General features: G+C 41.4%; 1 protein-coding gene across 2 annotated transcripts; it reads left to right on the top strand.

The window, feature by feature from the left end:
- Positions 1-2,229: 2,229 nt before the first annotated feature.
- On the top strand, positions 2,230-6,958 carry LOC309707641 (uncharacterized protein). 2 transcript variants are annotated; one of them, XM_082535062.1, is made up of 7 exons: positions 2,230-2,640; positions 2,800-2,966; positions 3,881-3,930; positions 4,090-4,494; positions 4,981-5,127; positions 5,267-5,325; positions 5,478-6,958. In XM_082535062.1, exons 2-7 carry the CDS (start codon positions 2,944-2,946, stop codon positions 5,595-5,597), a joined length of 804 nt encoding a protein of 267 aa, XP_082391188.1. In that variant the 5' UTR covers positions 2,230-2,640; positions 2,800-2,943; the 3' UTR covers positions 5,598-6,958. The 2 variants fall into 2 exon arrangements, with proteins under 2 accessions (XP_082391188.1, XP_082391187.1); XM_082535061.1 differs by having other exon boundaries at positions 2,230-2,966.
- Positions 6,959-18,953: the final 11,995 nt, after the last annotated feature.

Raw genomic sequence — 18,953 nt, 5'->3', positions numbered from 1 at the left:
CCAGATCGAGGGAGATTATCCGTGGTCTTGTATGTCTTCCATTTTCTGATGATTGCTCCCACAGTTGATTTTTTCACACCAAGCTGCTTGCCTATTGTAGATTCACTCTTCCCAGTCTGGTGCAGGTCTACAATACTTTTCCTGGTGTCCTTCGAAAGCTCTTTGGTCTTGGCCATGGCAGAGTTTGAAGTCTGACTGTTTGAGGCTGTGGACAGGTGTCTTTTATACAGATGATGAGTTCAAACAGGTGCCATTCATACAGGTAATGAGTGGGGGACAGAAAAGCTTCTTACAGAAGACGTTACAGGTCTGTGAGAGCCAGAGATTTTCCTTGTTTGAGGTGACCAAATACTTATTTTCCACCCTAATTTACGAATAAATTCTTTACAAATCCTACCATGTGAATTCATGGATTTTTTTTCCACATTCTGTCTCTCACAGTTGAAGTGTACCTCTGGTGCAAATCATCTGGTGTGTGTGTGTGTGTGTGTGTGTGTGTGTGTGTGTGTGTGTGTGTGTGTGTCCTCCTGCTGACCAAAAGGGTTATAAAAGCAGGAAGCAACATCACAAGAAACAGATCTTCCAGATAGGATGTATCTGCAATAAGACACTACAGCCCCCCCACCCAGAACCTCGAGAATCTGGGGAGGGGGACAAAGAATTCCTTTCATCACAGAGTTAAAACAATGTAGAGATGGTAAGCATAAAAATGACAACATTTAACAATTCACTTTAACACAGTAAATTTGCATAATGACTGAAACCTGCCCACTGAAGGAACAATGGGCTGGGAGGTCAGTTCCTTTATCCTTCATCTTAATTATGCAAATTCTTATGACCATTGATCAAAAATCACTGATCAATGGCCATGAGTACCACTCACAGAGAGTTTGGCAATGGCCGCAATCACAGCATTGTAAGATGACGTAAGATGTACCCTTAGGCCCCCTCCTCGATTCAGAGATGGTCTTTCCCTTTTCACGTACGGGTACCTAAGGGATCATTTTAAAACAAATGACCGTGATGAAAAATCTTAGTACAACATAGACATCAAAAACAGTAAGTGACATAGTTGCCAAAGAGAAAAATAGTTAAGCTAAACACAGGTAAACACAGTGCGTAAAGTAGAATATAAAATAACAATTTTACCTGCATGTATTTCGCCCATATTATCCGTCTGTGGCCAAGAGGAATGCGGGACTTTTCGTGGCTGTTTTGATGTCGCTGTCCCTCTTAACCAATCAAATCTCACTGTGATAGCAGCTTTCAACTCGGTATGACCCAGGTTGATAGAGGGTGCCCAGTCTGGATTGCATTCCAGCATTTTGTAGGCTGGTTTGCCAAAAAACACAACAAACATTAGCCCGCAAAGCCACAGTAAACAAAGCAGCATAGCGCAGCATAGACTTATTTGTAACCTGCATCAACAATTATGTTATGATAAATTACTTGTTAAACACAACAAAAAACTTACCTTTGTGGAATTGCTTGGAGCAGACTAACGTGAGCTGGAGTGTTCTGGAACGTTATATTTGGTCTTCGAATAGCTGCAATCTAGGCCATCTGTCGCCTCTTCGTGACTTTGGAAACATGACTGGAACAATTTTTCTTCCACGAAGGAATCCAATAAAAATCGTTGTCTTTACCCGTCGGTTTCCCGTGTCTGTCATGCTACAGATTATGGCAGTTAATAATACAACTGCTTCTTGCCATTCTTTGGGTCTCTGTTTATCTCTGTGTGACTGTTGTCTTGTAATAGCCCGTGTGGGCTAGTACCACTTGCACCTACAATCCTTTGTGGTTTTAACCTGGAAATTACATCACGTTTTCAATCTCTATTGGTGCCCCTCAAGGATGTTCCTCTCACCGCTATTGTTCTCCCTCTACACTAATGACTGCACCTCCAAGAGCTTGGCTGTTAAACTCTTAAAGTTTGCAGAAGACACCACCGTCATTGGCCTCATTCAGGATGGTGATGAGTCTGCATACAAGTACAGTGTGGCGGAGGTGTCTTCCCTGGCATAGCTGCAGGGGAGGGGTGGAGCGGTGAGCTCAGGGGGGTGGTACCGGGAGGCAGGTGAGCCACAGGTGGTGGCGATTGTGTCATGAGTGTTTTCCTTCTGTGTGTCTATATAGTGACGGCAGAGTCGAGCGGGACCGGGACGAGTTGTCACGGCGCATTGTTATTATAAATAAAATGTTTTCATGAGCAAAAACGACGTGTGTGTCGCCTACATCATATACAGTCTTCCACAGGAGCTGCTAATCCAGTTCTACGCCGCAGTCACTGAGTCTGTCCTGTGCTCCTCCATCACAGTCTGGTATGGTGCAGCCACTAAACAGGACAGGAGCAGACTTCAGCAGACTGTACGGGCATCATCGGTGCCCCCCTGCCATTCATCCAGGACCTGAACCTTTCACGAACCAGGAAATGGGCAGGGAAAATCATCACAGACCCCTCACACCCTGGACACAGACTTTTTGATCTGCTGCCCTCCGGCAGACGGTATAGAAGCCTGAAGACCAGGACCACCCGACATAGGAACAGTTTCTTTCCCTTTGCCATCTCCCTCCTAAACAGCTGACCTGTCACACTGCTCCCACTGCCAGACTGCAACTGCACCTTATGTACATTCTGTGGTATTAATTTCACCTCATTTAATTTCTGTCATCTTTGTTACATATTGTTGTGATTTACATTGCTGTGTTTGAGAGTCACCATCTACCGGAACCAGATTCCTTGTATGTGTCTGCGCATATACATGGCCAATAAACACAATTCTGATTCTGATTAACTAGTGAAGAATCAATAACCAGAGAATCAGCCAACAGGGGAAGAGCCGGAGAGATTTAACCAACGGTGAGCCTCTGAGACTAACGGAAAACAGCTGAAAACGGAAAACAAAAGAAAATTCAAGTCTTGATTCTTAATGGAGATAACAGATGCAGCAGTGCACAGTTGACAGGTAAAATTATGAGCATGAGGATTTATTTATTTATTTATTTATTTATTTATTTATTTATTTTTAACTTCCCATCCCTCAAATCATGTCCTAGGGAAGACAGCAAGAAACAAGTTAAACATATTTTTATTTGCAGATTGTTGAATTCTTGGGATGACACCGCCTGAAATCAAAATGATTGAAAAGGCAGCTAGCACGCAAATTAAGAAAGATATAGACGCAGTCACATGAATGAGAGTCTGAAAATGAGAATGATGGCGAGCACAGATTTAAACCATGCAGAGTAGAGGCTGACTGCCTCAAAGAAGGTGGGTGGACTAGAATAATGATATCAGTATTGAGACTGACAGCGTGGGAAAGTGGTCGAGATGAAATAGACTTGGAGCCGAACACCCAGGAATGCAGTCAGATGAATGATTACACGTCTTCATTATTGAACTTACGCATAAGGTTCATTTCAATAAGGAGAGATCATCTGTAAGAATTTAACATGATTTTAGATAGAGAAATTAATCAATTTGGTGATTAGACACTGATGACCCATTGTGACAGAAGACACCCCAAAAACTAAGAGCAATGTTACCTTGAGATGTTTGACATTATAGATTGACAACACATGATTTTTCAACTAAAGTAGAAAATTTTCAGATGCATCAGTATTGTTAATAAGTGAGATTAAATTTTCTGACAATTTTGACTTGTTTACATTTAAACTGTCCCGGTTTAAATGTTGGTCAGCTGTAGTTTTAAGAAACTTTATCTTTTCTTTACATCAGTACAAAAAGAAAGTGACACATGACCACAAAAGAATGTTACGCTCAACTAACCAGTCACAACTTACATTTCCTTTAATGGAAAAATCTCCTCCTTTCATAACATCCGGCAGTAAGCCTTACTTGATTCTCTTACATCTACAGGTCATCGACAAACATGGGCAGGACGCTTTTTCTTCTCACTGCTCTCTTAGGTATATTATTTAGTTAAATCTGAAAGATTGCATTTGCACTTCATATTTTTCTTTTTGTGTAATAATCGATATTTAGTTTCTGAGTGTTTGAACAATATTGTAACGTTAGTTCTGATGAAATTGTTTAGTTTTTGATCTGATTTTGTGTTTGTCTTTCAGGAGTTGTTTTCTGTAGTCATGGCAAGCTGTCTGGACCAGAGTTAGTGCTAAGAGTCAGACCCGCCGATAACATCACTCTTCACTGCGACTGCCGAAAATCAAGCCGCAATTTCATAGTTTGGTTCAGGAACTGTTCTCATGAGAACCAGCCTTCACTCATTCTGAGGACAAACTACAAATATGATCCATCATACCTTGAGGACAAAGTAGACATTCTCAATCCATTCCCTCGTTTGCATTTAGTGGAAAACCAGTCTTCTGACTCCTATGACCTGTTGATCATGAACACTACTGATTCTGATGAGGGTCTCTACTACTGTGGAACTGAACAGAAGGAGATTGACGCAACATTTTCTCAGAAATATATTTACAAATATGGCAACATCACAACCAGGATTCTGTTGAGTAAGTGTTTGAATCTTATTTCTGTTTGAAATAGCTTAAGTTGAGTGAAATTCATTCAAAGAATATAATCTGAATACTCAGAATAAGAACAGCCTCCATAACTTCATCTTGGGGTGTTCAAAGAATATTCTAGCTCTAGTATTCATACTGTAAATTGCTCCTGATAAATAACCAATTTCAGTTTATGATTTAATTAAAGAAGTTAAGGCACTTAAAACAAAAGAGCCTAAAGTTATCCACAAAATGAGCTGATTTGTCGTTATTTTTTAAATGTAATTGCCAGTGGTCATGTACTATATAGGTCATTTAATTGTTGTTTTTTTTCTTTTTAGTCATTTGAGATCTATATTTATGTATCCACCTATATTTAAAAAAATATTATTGCAATTAACACATGGGGAAAAATCTGTATTTTTAAACATGAACCATGAAAATGCATACAAATAAATTATACAAACTAATTATTGCAATTTGTGTTTGAGACAGCCTCCACCGTGACTCGTCATGACATCCACAAACCTCAGGAGGACTGTAGCGTGTGCTGGAAGCTGCTTTTCACTCTGTGTCCTTTTATTGTCGCTCTCTTCTCTCTTTTATCCTCTGTACTGTTTTACCAGCTTCGCCAAAAAATAGGTACCTGCTGTATTTGTAACTTCCATCTGTTCCAGCTGAACAACTTTGTACTTAATTTCCATCCTCAATTTATTGTATTATTGTATTTGTTATGTTCCATCTTTGATGTAAAATTTGTCCTCTCCTCTGTTTTCTGTAGAAAATAATACATCTCAAGATGACATGAAGACAACTGAAAGCCAAAGTCACATAAAGCAGGTAATCACCAGCGGCAGTAATTAACAGACTATCTTGGTGTTACAGTTACAATTTTCATTTTAAGTTACAGAGTGAGGTGGGGGTTTTTTTTTTGGGTTTGCTGTTTACTTACAAACTCTAATACTATATTAACAACAATTTTGAAATCTCAGGATGAAGATGTGTGTTATGCTGCCCTGGAAATTCGTCAAGCATCACAGAGACCAAATAAGAAGAAAATTCAAAGTTCAGATTTTAGCACATATTCCTCCATCAATACTTCCCAGATATAAGAACATTCACATTAAAAACAAAAATGATAATACAGCAGTTTTCTACCACATTTAAGATGAAAAGCAGGTGATAGATTTGTCCCTTCTTGTTTAATCAGCTTTTCACACCAACTTTGACATGCTGTTCACAAACTCCTGATTCTATCTTGTTTTCAGTCTCTTTGGCTGATACTAAATGAAGACCTTTGATGACTTGACATTGTTGTACTGCTTAATAGATTCCTCACAATAGACGCTGATATTTCCAGAAGTAAACTGTGTTGAATTTATAGTGGCATAAAAAGAGAATACGGTTTGGTTCAAAACTCCATGAAGTAGTATTATGAAGGAAGATTACTTATGTAGGAAGGAGTGTTAAGCCTAAATAAAGGAACAGTGCAAAATGTATTTGTGGCATTGTGAGAGAAAAATGTGCATGACTTTAAATGGTGATACAGTAAATGATTGATTGTGTAACTGACTGATGGTAACTGTTTTTGTAATATTGAATAAGAAATCTTATAGTCTATTTGTAGAGAGATTATTCAATGTGTAAAATTAACTTTATTTGTCAAAAACTAACATGAATTTCACATTTCCCTCATTTTGGTGTAATGTCTGACCTGAATGTGCTTCATTAGTATATCAAAATGACTTTATTATATATCATTTGATGTAGTCGAAAGTTTAACATTTTAATAAGAGTCGGTGAAATGATAAGCAGCACTCACAGTCTGCTGAGTGGTAAATTAATGCATTAACTTTGAATTTGCTAAGTGACAGGTTTCTGCAGTATGCATAATTTGCCTTCTTCAGATCACCAGTGCTGTGTTCGCTATTATATTTTTTCTTTATAGATTTCTATCGCCTGTTTCTCTTATAATGTCCCATCTAAAGTAGACGGTATTCAGTCTGTTCATTTTGTGAGCAACAATAGTCAAATACCCCTTTTATGTGAGTATACATAGAGCCTGAAGTTTGGGTTAAAGGTGAAAGTTGATAGCAACCATTTTGATCCCCAGGTTTTATGTTTATTCAAGTCACTTAATGCAAATAAAGCCTGGCTGTGGTCAACTTGTATTCATACAATATTAGCATGCCTGAACAAATAAGAGGAGTGCAAAAATTAAGAACTGTAAGGCAAACAATGCAGGCTTTGTGATTTGTCTTAATAATACAAAACAGACTTTGATTCCAAGACCACACTTGCCTCTCGGTTAGTTTTACAGTTGAGTTTGAAATTTCTGGTTTTCTATATTAAAGGATTTGCATGAGTATGTGTCTTTTTTATCTCTCTGAATGCTGAGTCTGTACATTTTAAAATTTGACTTCTGACATGGTTTATTTAGCTGTTGTTGTTTTTTTAATTCTTTGAAGTTCTGTTTTCCTTTACTGTCATCTTTTATTATGTTTTAAACAGTAAAGAAGCTGTTGTTTTTAAATGTGCTTGCTTATAAATAAAGTGACTTAATTTGACTGTGTTTAAGTAAAGTTCTCTTCTTGTGTTGAAGCCTGCTTGTGATAGGACATGGCATTTGTCCTCATGTGATTTCCTGTTTTTCTTTCTTGCTTTTCTGTAGTCAAGCTCTAGTTATGTATCCTTCAATGCAATAAGTATTACAAAAGGTGTTTGATAAAAATAGATAGCTAAAAGAAGTTACTGGACAATGCAACTATCAACACTTGGCCCAAAGCAAACAGGAAAACCTCAGTGACAAACAGTCCATCATACTCTACAAACTGTAACATGGAGGCAGACTGATGCTAAAATGACAGAATTTTTAACTTTCTCAACTTGTGATAATCAGGGAATTGAAGAATTAAATCCAACTCTGTTTCATGGAAATTGCTTATTGTGTTATATACTGTGTAAATGAAAATAATAAAATAATTATTTCTCTCATTTTTGGAGTTTATCTGCTCCAAAACCATGTCAGCTGGGAGACTGTTTTAAGGTCAAGACATCTGATCTAGAACACTGATCCAATACTTATTGGACAGGTCATCCAGGTACACAACGCAGTGGCTACGACGGCTGTTCACGAGCTGTCACTGTCACTCACACTGCAATCTAAATGGTGCAACAAGCAGCCACACACCCCCGTCCCCTTCTGGCTGCCTCTGCCTCAATTTTATCCCACAACTTAGACATTCACATTACTCACACTCTCATTACATATACATATAGGAATCCAAATTACCATCAGGGTGTACACCTCACCCCTGGCATCGTTGCCCACCTCTCAATTTTAAATACACGTAGACATTGAGGGCTAGCAGGAGGGGCTTTGCGCTTACCTGCTGCTCTCTGGCAGGTAGCTCTATGCCCTCCTGGGTTTTAAATGCACCTTAGAACACACATACATCAACACTACAATGAGCAGGTGGAGGGAGGTTTGGAGTCTTCTCTCACCCCCATTCTCTGTGGCCTGCTGGAGCGGGGGGGCTAGGAGGAGGAGTTGGCCGTCCGACTGGCATCTGGAGTGTGGGGCCTCCCTGCTGCTGCGGAGTCGGGGTGGTCTGCCTCTCCCCACCGCAGGGAAAAGGGTAACACCACCTGGGTCTGGGTGCAGTTCCCCCCTCCAGGGGCAAGGGTACCTAGACCCGGTTCGTAGAGTATGCTTGGGGAGTGTGATTGTGTGTACAGCGTCTCTTTATGTCTGTCTCCACGTTGGTTGAGTGTGGAGTAAGTGCATATGAGAGCATGAGGGTGGGAATGGATGTTTGTGTCTGTGTGTGCCTGTATGTCTGTGTCTATATGTCAGGTTGGATGTCAGACGCCACCTCTCTGGGGACATCTCAGGCCCTCCAAGGTTTGGAGGCCTATCTCCCCCTACCACCACTTCCCCTGCCGGTGGCGGACTCCCTCAGATATCGGTGCGTTGGTGGTTCTTTGTGTCCGGGGATGGGCGTCCAGGTACACACCGGCTCACTCCTTGGCGGCCGCTTATCGGGGCCTGGAGCCTGGGGCTCGCTCAGGCCACTTCGGAGGTGGGGTGCCCCCGGCCTCTCGGCCTGGGGCTCGGTCACTCAGGCACAGCTGGCTGCCGGCGGAGCTCACGGGCACGTCACTGCAACCCCCCCTGGCTTCTGCTCCGCAGGTGCTGAGTGAGCCCTCATCTGGGACTCTCCTCAGCTCTTTCTGGGACAGTGGCGCGGCTGCCCCTCTGTTGGTCTTCCTTGGTCTCTTGTGTTCTGGGGGCCTCTGGATGTCTGGAGTTTTGATCTCCTCCATACCTGCTTCATGCCCTGGAGGACGGGGCTGTGGCCCCCCCACACCCTCTAGCAGATCATTACATGAAGGAACCTTTTAAAAATCAAGCGCGTCCATGCTCACAGGTGTACACAGGTGTACACACGGGTGATCACACCCACAAACTACACCCTTTTTGGCTCCTACCTCAAAGCACACTGTGTTCTGTTGATCTTATGTGCTGCACAATAATGTTTAATATTTAGTATTTACTGTCATATTCCCATATATCATTGTGATGTTGTTTATTCTATTACTCTCGTTTTCTTCTGCTTGTTTTCTTTTTTCTTTCTCAACAGGTGATCCAGGTGATCAATATATGTATTTTTTTTTCTGCTCATTCTGTTGGTTTTTGTCTTTTGCCCTTCTCCCCCGTTCTCAGCTGTTTTTCTTTCCCTCTTTCTTTCTCCCCTTCTTTCCCCCAGTCAAGTCTGTCCCGTATTCAGTAAGTGAAAATAAAATAAACAATAAAAGGTGAATCAAATGGACCATTACGGCAAGGCTGGGATGGTCAATTTGGTAAAGTAAATCCGTTGGGCATCTTTGTTTGCCTTTAGACAATAATTCTGATGGCAAAAGAGCCAAACGGGACAGGCAAAAAAAAAAAAAAAAAACAAGCAGCCGCACCTGCACTAAAGCAACGAAACATAAAACATTAAAGAAAACAGTAAAAGAGATATAAATAAAACAAATACACCGTAAGGTACAGTTCTTTATAAAAGCATGATTAAAATATCAAAAAATTCCGAGTAAAAGACCATAAAACCAGGAGTCGGTCAAGGCCAGTCCATAAACCTTTGTAAAATGACAACAAGGCTACAACAAGACAAAACAAGACGGCAGCAATGTGGCACAATCCTGTAACAAAAGCAAGAGTCCCACTTACCACTCTCTAAAGGGCAGTACTAAAATGAGCACGTAAAATCCTACCCAAAATCTACGTCACTACATGTTGATTAATGGTGTTCTTTCATTTTTGATCTACTGCAGAATATTTTTAAAGTTATCTGCTATAACAGCCCAGGCCAGGAAAATCTCATGTTTTTCTGTGTTTTATCCTCAGTTACTTTGACACAAAGGCATCTGCTTGATAAAGTCTTGCAAGTGTCAGCTTTCTTTTTATAGATATAAAAATATGGATATGTACTGATAAGTGATCAGAATTATAATATTTCTGACTGTTGGTGGCAAAATTTCCCTGATTCAAATGGAATCGAATACTGGATCAAATCAAATCGGAACCTTGTGAATCAGAATCGAAGCGATTCTAGAAATCAGTGATGATACCCAGCCCTACTAATGATCTTCTACCTAATCACATGAGCCAAGGTGTGAAAACGGGTGTAGGAGGGAACATTTTTTGCCCCTCTAAGCCTGAAGGGAAAAAGAGAGAACACACACATGTAAAGGAAGCTCTTAAAATGTGGCTATCCCAATTGGGCTTTCACCAAGTCAGCAAAGATGCACAGAAAAGAAGATTAGACAACAACTAGGGAGGATCAGAAAGACAAACGCAAGGACATTGTTATCCCCTATGTAGCCGGTGTAAAAAAAAAAAAAACTCGTGACAGTCTTCTCCAAACACGTCATCCCAGTGTACTTCAGACCCAGCCACACACTCGGACTGTTACGGTCCTGGGTCGGTGACCCAGTGTTTTTGGTTTTTGTACTTTTACCTTTGATACGTTTATGTATTATGACTGTTTGTGTTTTGGTTTCCCAGTGTTTAGTCTGTGCTCCCTCTGTTTGGTGTCATCCCTGCCTGTTTCCCCACTAGTGTAGTCAGGTCTCTGTGTTAAGCCCGCGTCTCTGAGTCTGTGTCTTTGCATGTGTGTGTGCTTTTCCTGTTTTACTTTGAAGGTCTGTGTCTGATCTCAGTGTGTTCGGTTTACGTTTCCCCTGTCCCGTCATGTCTGATTACTCCCAGCTGTGCCCTCCTTCTGTGTCTCATTCCCTTGTTATCCTTCTGTGTATTTAAGCCTTGTGTCTGCCTCTGTTAGTTGAGATTACAGAATGCGTAATCGCTGTCCGGCATTCTGTGTCCACTCTGCATCAATTTCTGTGTCTTCCCCTCTCTGTTTTCAGGTTTGTTTTTGCTTAGTTTTCCCAGTTTAGGTTTTCTCTGTTCTGTTTTCAACACCCTCGCCTTTGTTGTATGTGCACGCTCCATAAATAGAGCTTCTTCTTTCTCAGGAGACTGAAAAGATTCAGCATGAGCCCCCGCATCCTCAGGACCTTCTATCACTGTGCCATTGAGAGCATCCTCACTGGATGCATCACCACCTGGTATGGCAACAGCACCGCCTACAACTGCAAAGCTCTCCAGAGAGTAGTGCGGTGCTCTGAACGGATAATTGGAGGTGAGCTTCCCTCCCTCCAAGACATCTACAGGAAGCGCTGCCTGAGGAAAGCGGGGAGGATCATCAAGGACTCCAGTCACCCCAGCCATAAACTGTTCAGACTGCTTCCATCAGGAAGGAGGTTCTGCAGCATCCGGTCCCGTACCAGCAGACTGAGAGACAGCTTCTTCCACCAGGCCATCAGACTGCTGAACACGTCATAGACACCTCAGCTTCACTACTGGAACTTTAACATTATGCACTCCATACTGTATATAAATGCCACTTGTTTTGCACATATTCAACTCTGTATATTTTATTATTATTATTATTATTATTATTATTATTATTATTATTATATTTTTATTTTTTTTACTATTTAATTTGTAAAAATGTGTATACACACACACACACACACGTAGGAAAATATTTAGTATACACATCCAGAAATGCATACACTATTATATATTGTACATATATTTATTAGTTTCAGGTTGGTCATTCTTGTATTTTGCTCGTTTGTGTTGTTGTGTTTGCACATCTCTGTTGCTTGTGGGGCTCGCACACAAGAATTTCACTCGCATGTGCTGTGCCAGTGTGCCTGCACATGTGATGTGACAATAAAAGTGATTTGATTTGATTTGATTTGATTCCTCACCTCAGTTGTGCCGCATCTTGGGTCCTTTAATAATTCCACACGGTTTGCCTGGCTAACCGTGACACGGACAAAAACTGGTTCATCCCAAAGATAAAACTCCTAAACACAAACTTAACAATGTAGTGTATGGTGTACAGTGTAGCAAGGAATGCCCAGACCTCTACATTGGAGAGACCAAATAGCCACTTCATGAACGTATGGCACAACATAGAAGAGCCACCTCCACGGGGCAAAACTTGGCTGTCCATCTGCATCTAAAAGACAAAGGTCACTCTTTCGAGGATGCCAATGTTCACATTTTGGACAGAGAAGACAGGTGGCTTCAAAGAGGAGTGAAAGAAGCCATCTATGTCCACTGTGAATGACCGTCTTTGAACAGCGGCGGTGGCTTACGACACCAACTGCCAGTTCTGAGATCCCTTCCCAGATGCCTTAATGCCCACTCAAACCTGGGCCATTTAACCTCAGAAAATCACATTATAGGCTGGGGCTAGGTTTCACAATGAGCTCACCATAAAAGCTTGGTTGATTGTGACCTACACCCATTTTCACACCTTGGTTCGTGTGATTAGGTAGAGGATGATCAGGGGTCCATTGTCCCTCTTGGGGGAAAAACTCCCACAGGGTTTAAATCTGGGACTCTCCACCATTTGACCATAGAACTGAAGAAGCTTCTCGGATGAGAGGTGAAACGTCTTCAAGCAACTTAAAGAAGTCCAGACGCTTTTCTTTCCAAACTCCTCAGACAATGTAGAGTTATACGGGTTATAAGAATTTACTGTGGTGATGAACTGGATGATGACCATCATGAGGTTACATCAACATTAAACTATATATACACAACAATAGTATAAGTAAACATTTGCGTCTTCATTATTTATTGATCATACACATACTCACAGACTAATATTGTGCAACGAAAGATTACTGGCCAAGCCAGTTTCACAAAATAACTGTGACTCAGCCTTCGATATATTGTATTTGTCAGTAACATCTCTATACATGTTGGTTGCACAATGTTGTTGTGCTCTTTAATTTAATTTTTCTGTTTTATTATTAAAACAAAAAAAACTTATTACCTATAAATAAATAGAAATTAAAGATTTAAGAAGAATCAAAGCGCTCAGCTGAAATTGTTTTCCACATTTGGATTTTACAATTAGTAATAGTCAGGATCGCCATTTTTATTTTAAAACGTAATTTCTAAAATGTTGAATACATTAGAAACAAATCGAACAGTTGAAAATGTCGAGTACAAGAACTGTTACAAGCAACTTTATTGATTATACAGAAAAATGTAAATCAATCGATCTGCAGATGGATTCTAAACTTCCTCACAAACAGGCCCGAGGTGGTGAGAGTTGGTAAGCACACCTCCTCATCACTCATCCTAAACACAGGTACACCACAGGGTTGTGTGCTTAGCCCCCTCCTATTCCCTGTTCACACACGACTGTGTTGCTAAACAAGAGTCCAACATCATCATCAAGTTTGCGGATGACACAACCATCATAGGCCTCATCACAGACAATGATGAGACGGCCTATAGAGAGGAGGTGATGGCACTGTACGAGTGGTGCCTGGAAAATAACCTGACTCTCAACATCAGCAAAACTAGAGATGATAGTGGACTACCGGAAACGACCAGTCAGAGAACACCAGCCCATCCACGTCAACGGTGTCAAGGTCAAAAGGGTCAGCAGCTTCAAATTCCTTGGAGTCAACATCACTAAGGACTTCTCCTGGACCCTTCACACAGACACTGCTATCAGGAAAGCTCGCCAGTGGCTTTACTTCCTGAGGAGGCTGAGGAAGTTTAGCATGAATGCCAACATCACCTCAAATTTTTACAGGTGTGCAACTGAGAGCTTGCTGACGAACTGCATCACAGTTTGGTACGGTAGCTGCTCTGCCAGCAGCCGTAAATCACTACAGAGGGTGGTGAAGGCAGCAGAGCACATCACTGGCACAAGGCTTCCTGCCATTCAGGATATTTATCTCCAGCGATGCCTCTGTAAAGCACACAGCATCATCAAGGACCACAGCCACCCAGCACATCAGCTGTTCTCCTTGTTACCATCTGGCAGATGTTACAGGAGTCTGTCTGCTCGGACTACAAGACTTAAAAACAGTTTTTACCACCAAGCCATACGACACCTCAACCACAACACTTAAACACACACAACACAGCACTCAGAAGCTACCCTGCAGCTTCACAAGTACTCTGTTTAATCTGCACTGGTCACTTCACTTTATTGTTATTGATATTTATATTTAAAAGTGCAATACTGTAATTTTCTGCCTGTGAAATATCCCATCTGCCCTCCCGTCATATTTCTTTTCAAGATTTTCTTAGTTAATCACTAGTGTACATATATTTATATTTTTAGATACATATATATTTAGTCATCTTTTCTCTTTTACCATGTCTCTCTAATATTTTGCTCCTTACTATTTTTCTAGTTTTTTTATTATTTTATTTTATTTTATTATATTTTCTCCTACTGTATCATGCTGCTGAGTGACTGCTGCTCGTCAAACACATTTCATTGCAATGTTGACCCTGTGCTAACTTGCATATGACAAATAAAACTGAAAACTGAAAACTGAATTTAATAAAGAAATGCATCCACTGGTCCTATTAGGGATTCAGTTAGAAAACAAGATGATAAGCAGAGGATGCAGCACAGTGGGAAGCACTATTAAAATTATGACTCACCCAAACTAAGTGTTAGGGTGAGTCACATTGCCTCAAATGGCCCAAGAGCTCAATTTGCTCTCCTCCTTTTCCTCTTTATAAACCGCACCCATGATATGAGGGGAAACACCTGTGGTCAGAGGGAGGAGGACAAGGGGAGAGAGAGAAAGCCACACACACAACCACAGCTGTAACACTCAGTGATCGCCTCCAATCCACACAATTCAACTTTAAAACCAAGGGTCACCACAAACAGTGAGTACAGTGAGTACAGTGGCTGCCACCAGGAATCCCTAATGAAAACAGAGGAACCAGGGTAGAAATCACTAGCACCACATCTTAAAAAGCACTAGTAAGCAAAAAGGTTATATTTTAAAAGTACAAAAAATTAAAAACACTAGTGAATAATAATTGACCCTTGACTGGAATTTCAAAGAGAAACAAAGGACAATTAGAATCACACATAACATACTTAATTTTGTATTACATCATTAACACTAGTTTGTTTTGTGATTGCTTATAAATAAAGTGATTTGTTTCATATTTTGTTTATCTTTCCTTTAACACCCAGCACCTACTACAGCAAATGCAAAACCATTAAGAACTGACAAAATCTCAAAATTGAACTTACTCATAGTACATTTACCACAAATCTATACTGTAGCTCAGAGGTGTGTTGAATGAGCTTCTTTCATTGAGCAAGATTAAGCCTACCACATCTGATGCATGGCCTTTTGTTACCTAAGATAGACACGCAGAAAATGCTTACAGTGCCATTAAAAAGACTTATAGCAACAACAAATGTCCCTTCACAGGATGAAGATACATTTTATGGTACAGTGGAAATCTCCAAAAGTTGATTCTGTTCATCTGGATGTAACGTTTTCAGTGGGAGAAATGTTTCGTCACTCATTCAAGTGACTTCTTCAGTCTCAGCTGACTGCAGGTTTCCCCAATCTTATAAATAGTAAATTTGCATAATGCCTGAAACCAGCCCACTGAGGAACAATGGGCTGGGAGGTCAGTTCCTTCATCATAATTATGCAAATTCTCATGACCATTGATCAACAACCACTGATCAAAGACCACTGATCAATGGCCATGATTACCATTCACAGAGAGTTGGGGAATGGCTGCAATCACAGCATTGTAAGATGGTGAAAGATGTATCCTTAGGCCCTCTCCTCGATTCAGAGATGGTCTTTCTCTTTTCACATAAATAGCCTCCTTGACTCTTTGCTCGAACCAGCGTTCCGCCCTGTCCAGGATGTGTACATCCTCATCATTGAAAGAATGTCCACTGGCCTGTAGGTGTAAATAGACTGCAGAATCCTGGCTTGACGAGGAAGCTCTTCTGTGTTGTGCCATCCGCTTCGCCAGAAGTTGTTTGCTTTCCCCGATGTATAAATCCTGGCAATCCTCCTGGCACTTAACATTGTACACTATGTTACTCTGTTTATGTCGGGGGACCAGATCCTTGGGGTGAACCAATTTTTGGCGCAGCGTGTTTTGGGGTTTAAAAGCCACAGAGACACAATGTTTAGAAAAAATGCGTCTCAACTGCTCCGATACTCCTGACACATATGGGATCGCTACAGGTTTTCACTTAGTCAGCGGTTGTCCTTCTCTCCTGGATCAGCTGGAGCTTTCTTTAGGCGCCTTTCCAGCTTTGACAAAAGTCCAGCTGGGATAACTCCATTTACTCAGGGCCTTCTTGATGTGCTGTTCTACTGCTTCCCTGGCGGCTGTGCCTGTGGCGATGGTGTTGGCTCTATGTTGTGGCGTCCTGATGACAACCAGTTTATGCTCCAGTGGATGATGAGAGTCAAACCTTAAATACTGATCTGTATGCGTAGGTTTACGGTACACATCAGCTTTTAGATGTTCCCCATTACTGATGGAAATCTCACAGTCTAAGAAGGCTAACCTGCCACTTTTCATATCCTCCCTGGTGAATTTGATGTGTCGGTCCACCAAGTTAATGTGATCCGTGAGTTGTGGTACGTCATGAGATTTTATTTTCATCCAGGTGTCATCCACATACCTGAACCAATGACTTGGTGGTGTTCCAGGGTAGGATAACAAAGCCCTCTTTTCCACTTCTTCCGTGTGCAAATTGGCCACGATGGGTGAAACTGGGGAACCCATGGCACACCCATGTTCCTGCCTGTAGAACTGACCCTTGTATGTGAAATATGTGGAATGAAAACACAGTTCCAACAGCAAACACACTTGGTCGATGCTGAGAGTGGTCCTGTTGCTGAGGTTGGGGTCATCCTGTAATCTCTTACGAACTACCTCCAATGCTTCTGTGACTGAGATGCAAGTGAAGAGAGATTTAACAATATACGAGACCATGGTTTCATCTGCCTCCATAATGACATCTCTCACCTTCTCAACAAAATCCAAGGTGTTCTGGATGTGGTGTTCTGAGCTGCCTACCAGCGGGTTGAGGATCGAAGCCAGAAACTTGGAGATGTTATAGGATTGGATGTTTATAAGATTGGGGAAACCTGGAGTCAGCTGAGACTGAAGAAGTCACTTGGATAAGTGATGAAACGTTTTCTCCCACTGAAAAAGCACTACATCCAGATGAACAGAATCAACTTTTGGAGATTTACTTACCTGGATGATTGAGAATGCATATAGTGGAAATCCATCAGGACACACGGAGAGCAAACCTATAGTTCAGACTTGCACCTATTCTGCCATCAATACCTCTGGTGTGCATTTGTGAGAAAGCAACAAGCCTCCCTGATTTGTTTTCCTTTTCAGAGGAGCCACAGTGTCCAATGTCAAGCCTGTTATTTTCAACATATATATGATATTTAAAGTACCTACTATAATTATTTTATTTGAACTGAGCACCAAAACAGATTAAAAGTCTGAGAAATAAGACAAAAACTCTGAATACCGGCCAAGTGAATGATAGATACAGTGGCTTGCAAAAATATTCGGCCCCCTTGAACTTTTCCACATTTTGTCACATTAGAGCCACAAACATGAATCAATTTTATTGGAATTCTGCGTGAAAGACCAATACAAAGTGGTGTACACGTGAGAAGTGGAACAAAAATCATGCATGATTCCAAACATTTTTTACAAATAAATAACTGCAAAGTGGGGTGTGCGTAATTATTCAGCCCCCTGAGTCAATACTTTGTAGAACCACCTTTTGCTGCAATTACAGCTGCCAGTTTTTTAGGGTATGTCTCTACCAGCTTTGCACATCTACGGACTGAAATCCTTGCCCATTCTTCTTTGCAAAACAGCTCCAGCTCAGTCAGATTAGATGGACAGCGTTTGTGAACAGCAGTTTTCAGATCTTGCCACAGATTCTTGATTGCATTTAGATCTGGACTTTGACTGGGTCATTCTAACACATGGATATGTTTTGTTTTAAACCATTCCATTGTTGCCCTGGCTTTATGTTTAGGGTCGTTGTCCTGCTGGAAGGTGAACCTCCGCCCCAGTCTCAAGTCTTTTGCAGACTCCAAGAGGTTTCCTTCCAAGATTGCCCTGTATTTGGCTCCATCCGTCTTCCCATCAACTCTGACCAGCTTCCCTGTCCCTGCTGAAGAGAAGCCCCCCCCCCAGAGCATGATAGTGCCACCACCATATTTTGGCCAAAAAGTTCCATTTTGGTCTCATCTGACCAGAGCACCTTCTTCCACATGTTTGCTGTGTCCCCCACATGTCTTGTGGCAAACTGCAAATGGGACGTCTTATGGTTTTCTGTTAACAATGGCTTTCGTCTTGCCACTCTTCCATAAAGGCCAACTTTGTGCAGTGCACGACTAATCGCTGTCCTATGGACAGATTCCCCCACCTGAGCTGTAGATCTCTGCAGCTCGTCCAGAGTCACCATGGACCTCTTGGCTGCATTACTGATCAGCGCTCTCCTTGTTCGGCCTGTGAGTTTAGGTGGACGGCCTTGTCGTGGTAGGTTTACAGTTGTGCCATACTCCTTCCATTTCTGAATGATCGCTTGAACAGTGCTCCGTGGGATGTTCAAGGTTTGGGAAATCTTTTTGTAGTCTAAGCCTGCTTTACATTTCTCAATAACTTTATCCCTGACCTGTCTGGTGTCTAAATCCAATTGAGAATCTGTGGCAAGATCTGAAAACTGCTGTTCACAAATGCTGTCCATCTAATCTGACTGAGCTGGAGCTGTTCTTTGGACATCATGGTGTTGTTGCTCCCAATATTCTCTTAGACAACCTCTGAGGCCGTCACAGAGCAGCTGTATTTGTACTGACATTAGATTACACAGGTGCACTCTATTTAGTCATTAGCACTCATCAGGCAAAGTCTATGGGCAACTGACTGCACTCGGACCAAAGGGGGCTGAATAATTACGCACACCCCACTTTTCAGTTATTTATTTGTAAAAAATGTTTGGAATAATGTATGATTTTCGTTCCACTTC

This window comes from Aulonocara stuartgranti (assembly GCF_965226115.1).
Source record: "Aulonocara stuartgranti genome assembly, chromosome: 6".
Classification (NCBI taxonomy): Eukaryota; Metazoa; Chordata; class Actinopteri; order Cichliformes; family Cichlidae; genus Aulonocara; species Aulonocara stuartgranti.
This window is presented reverse-complemented; position numbering and strand designations above follow the sequence as displayed.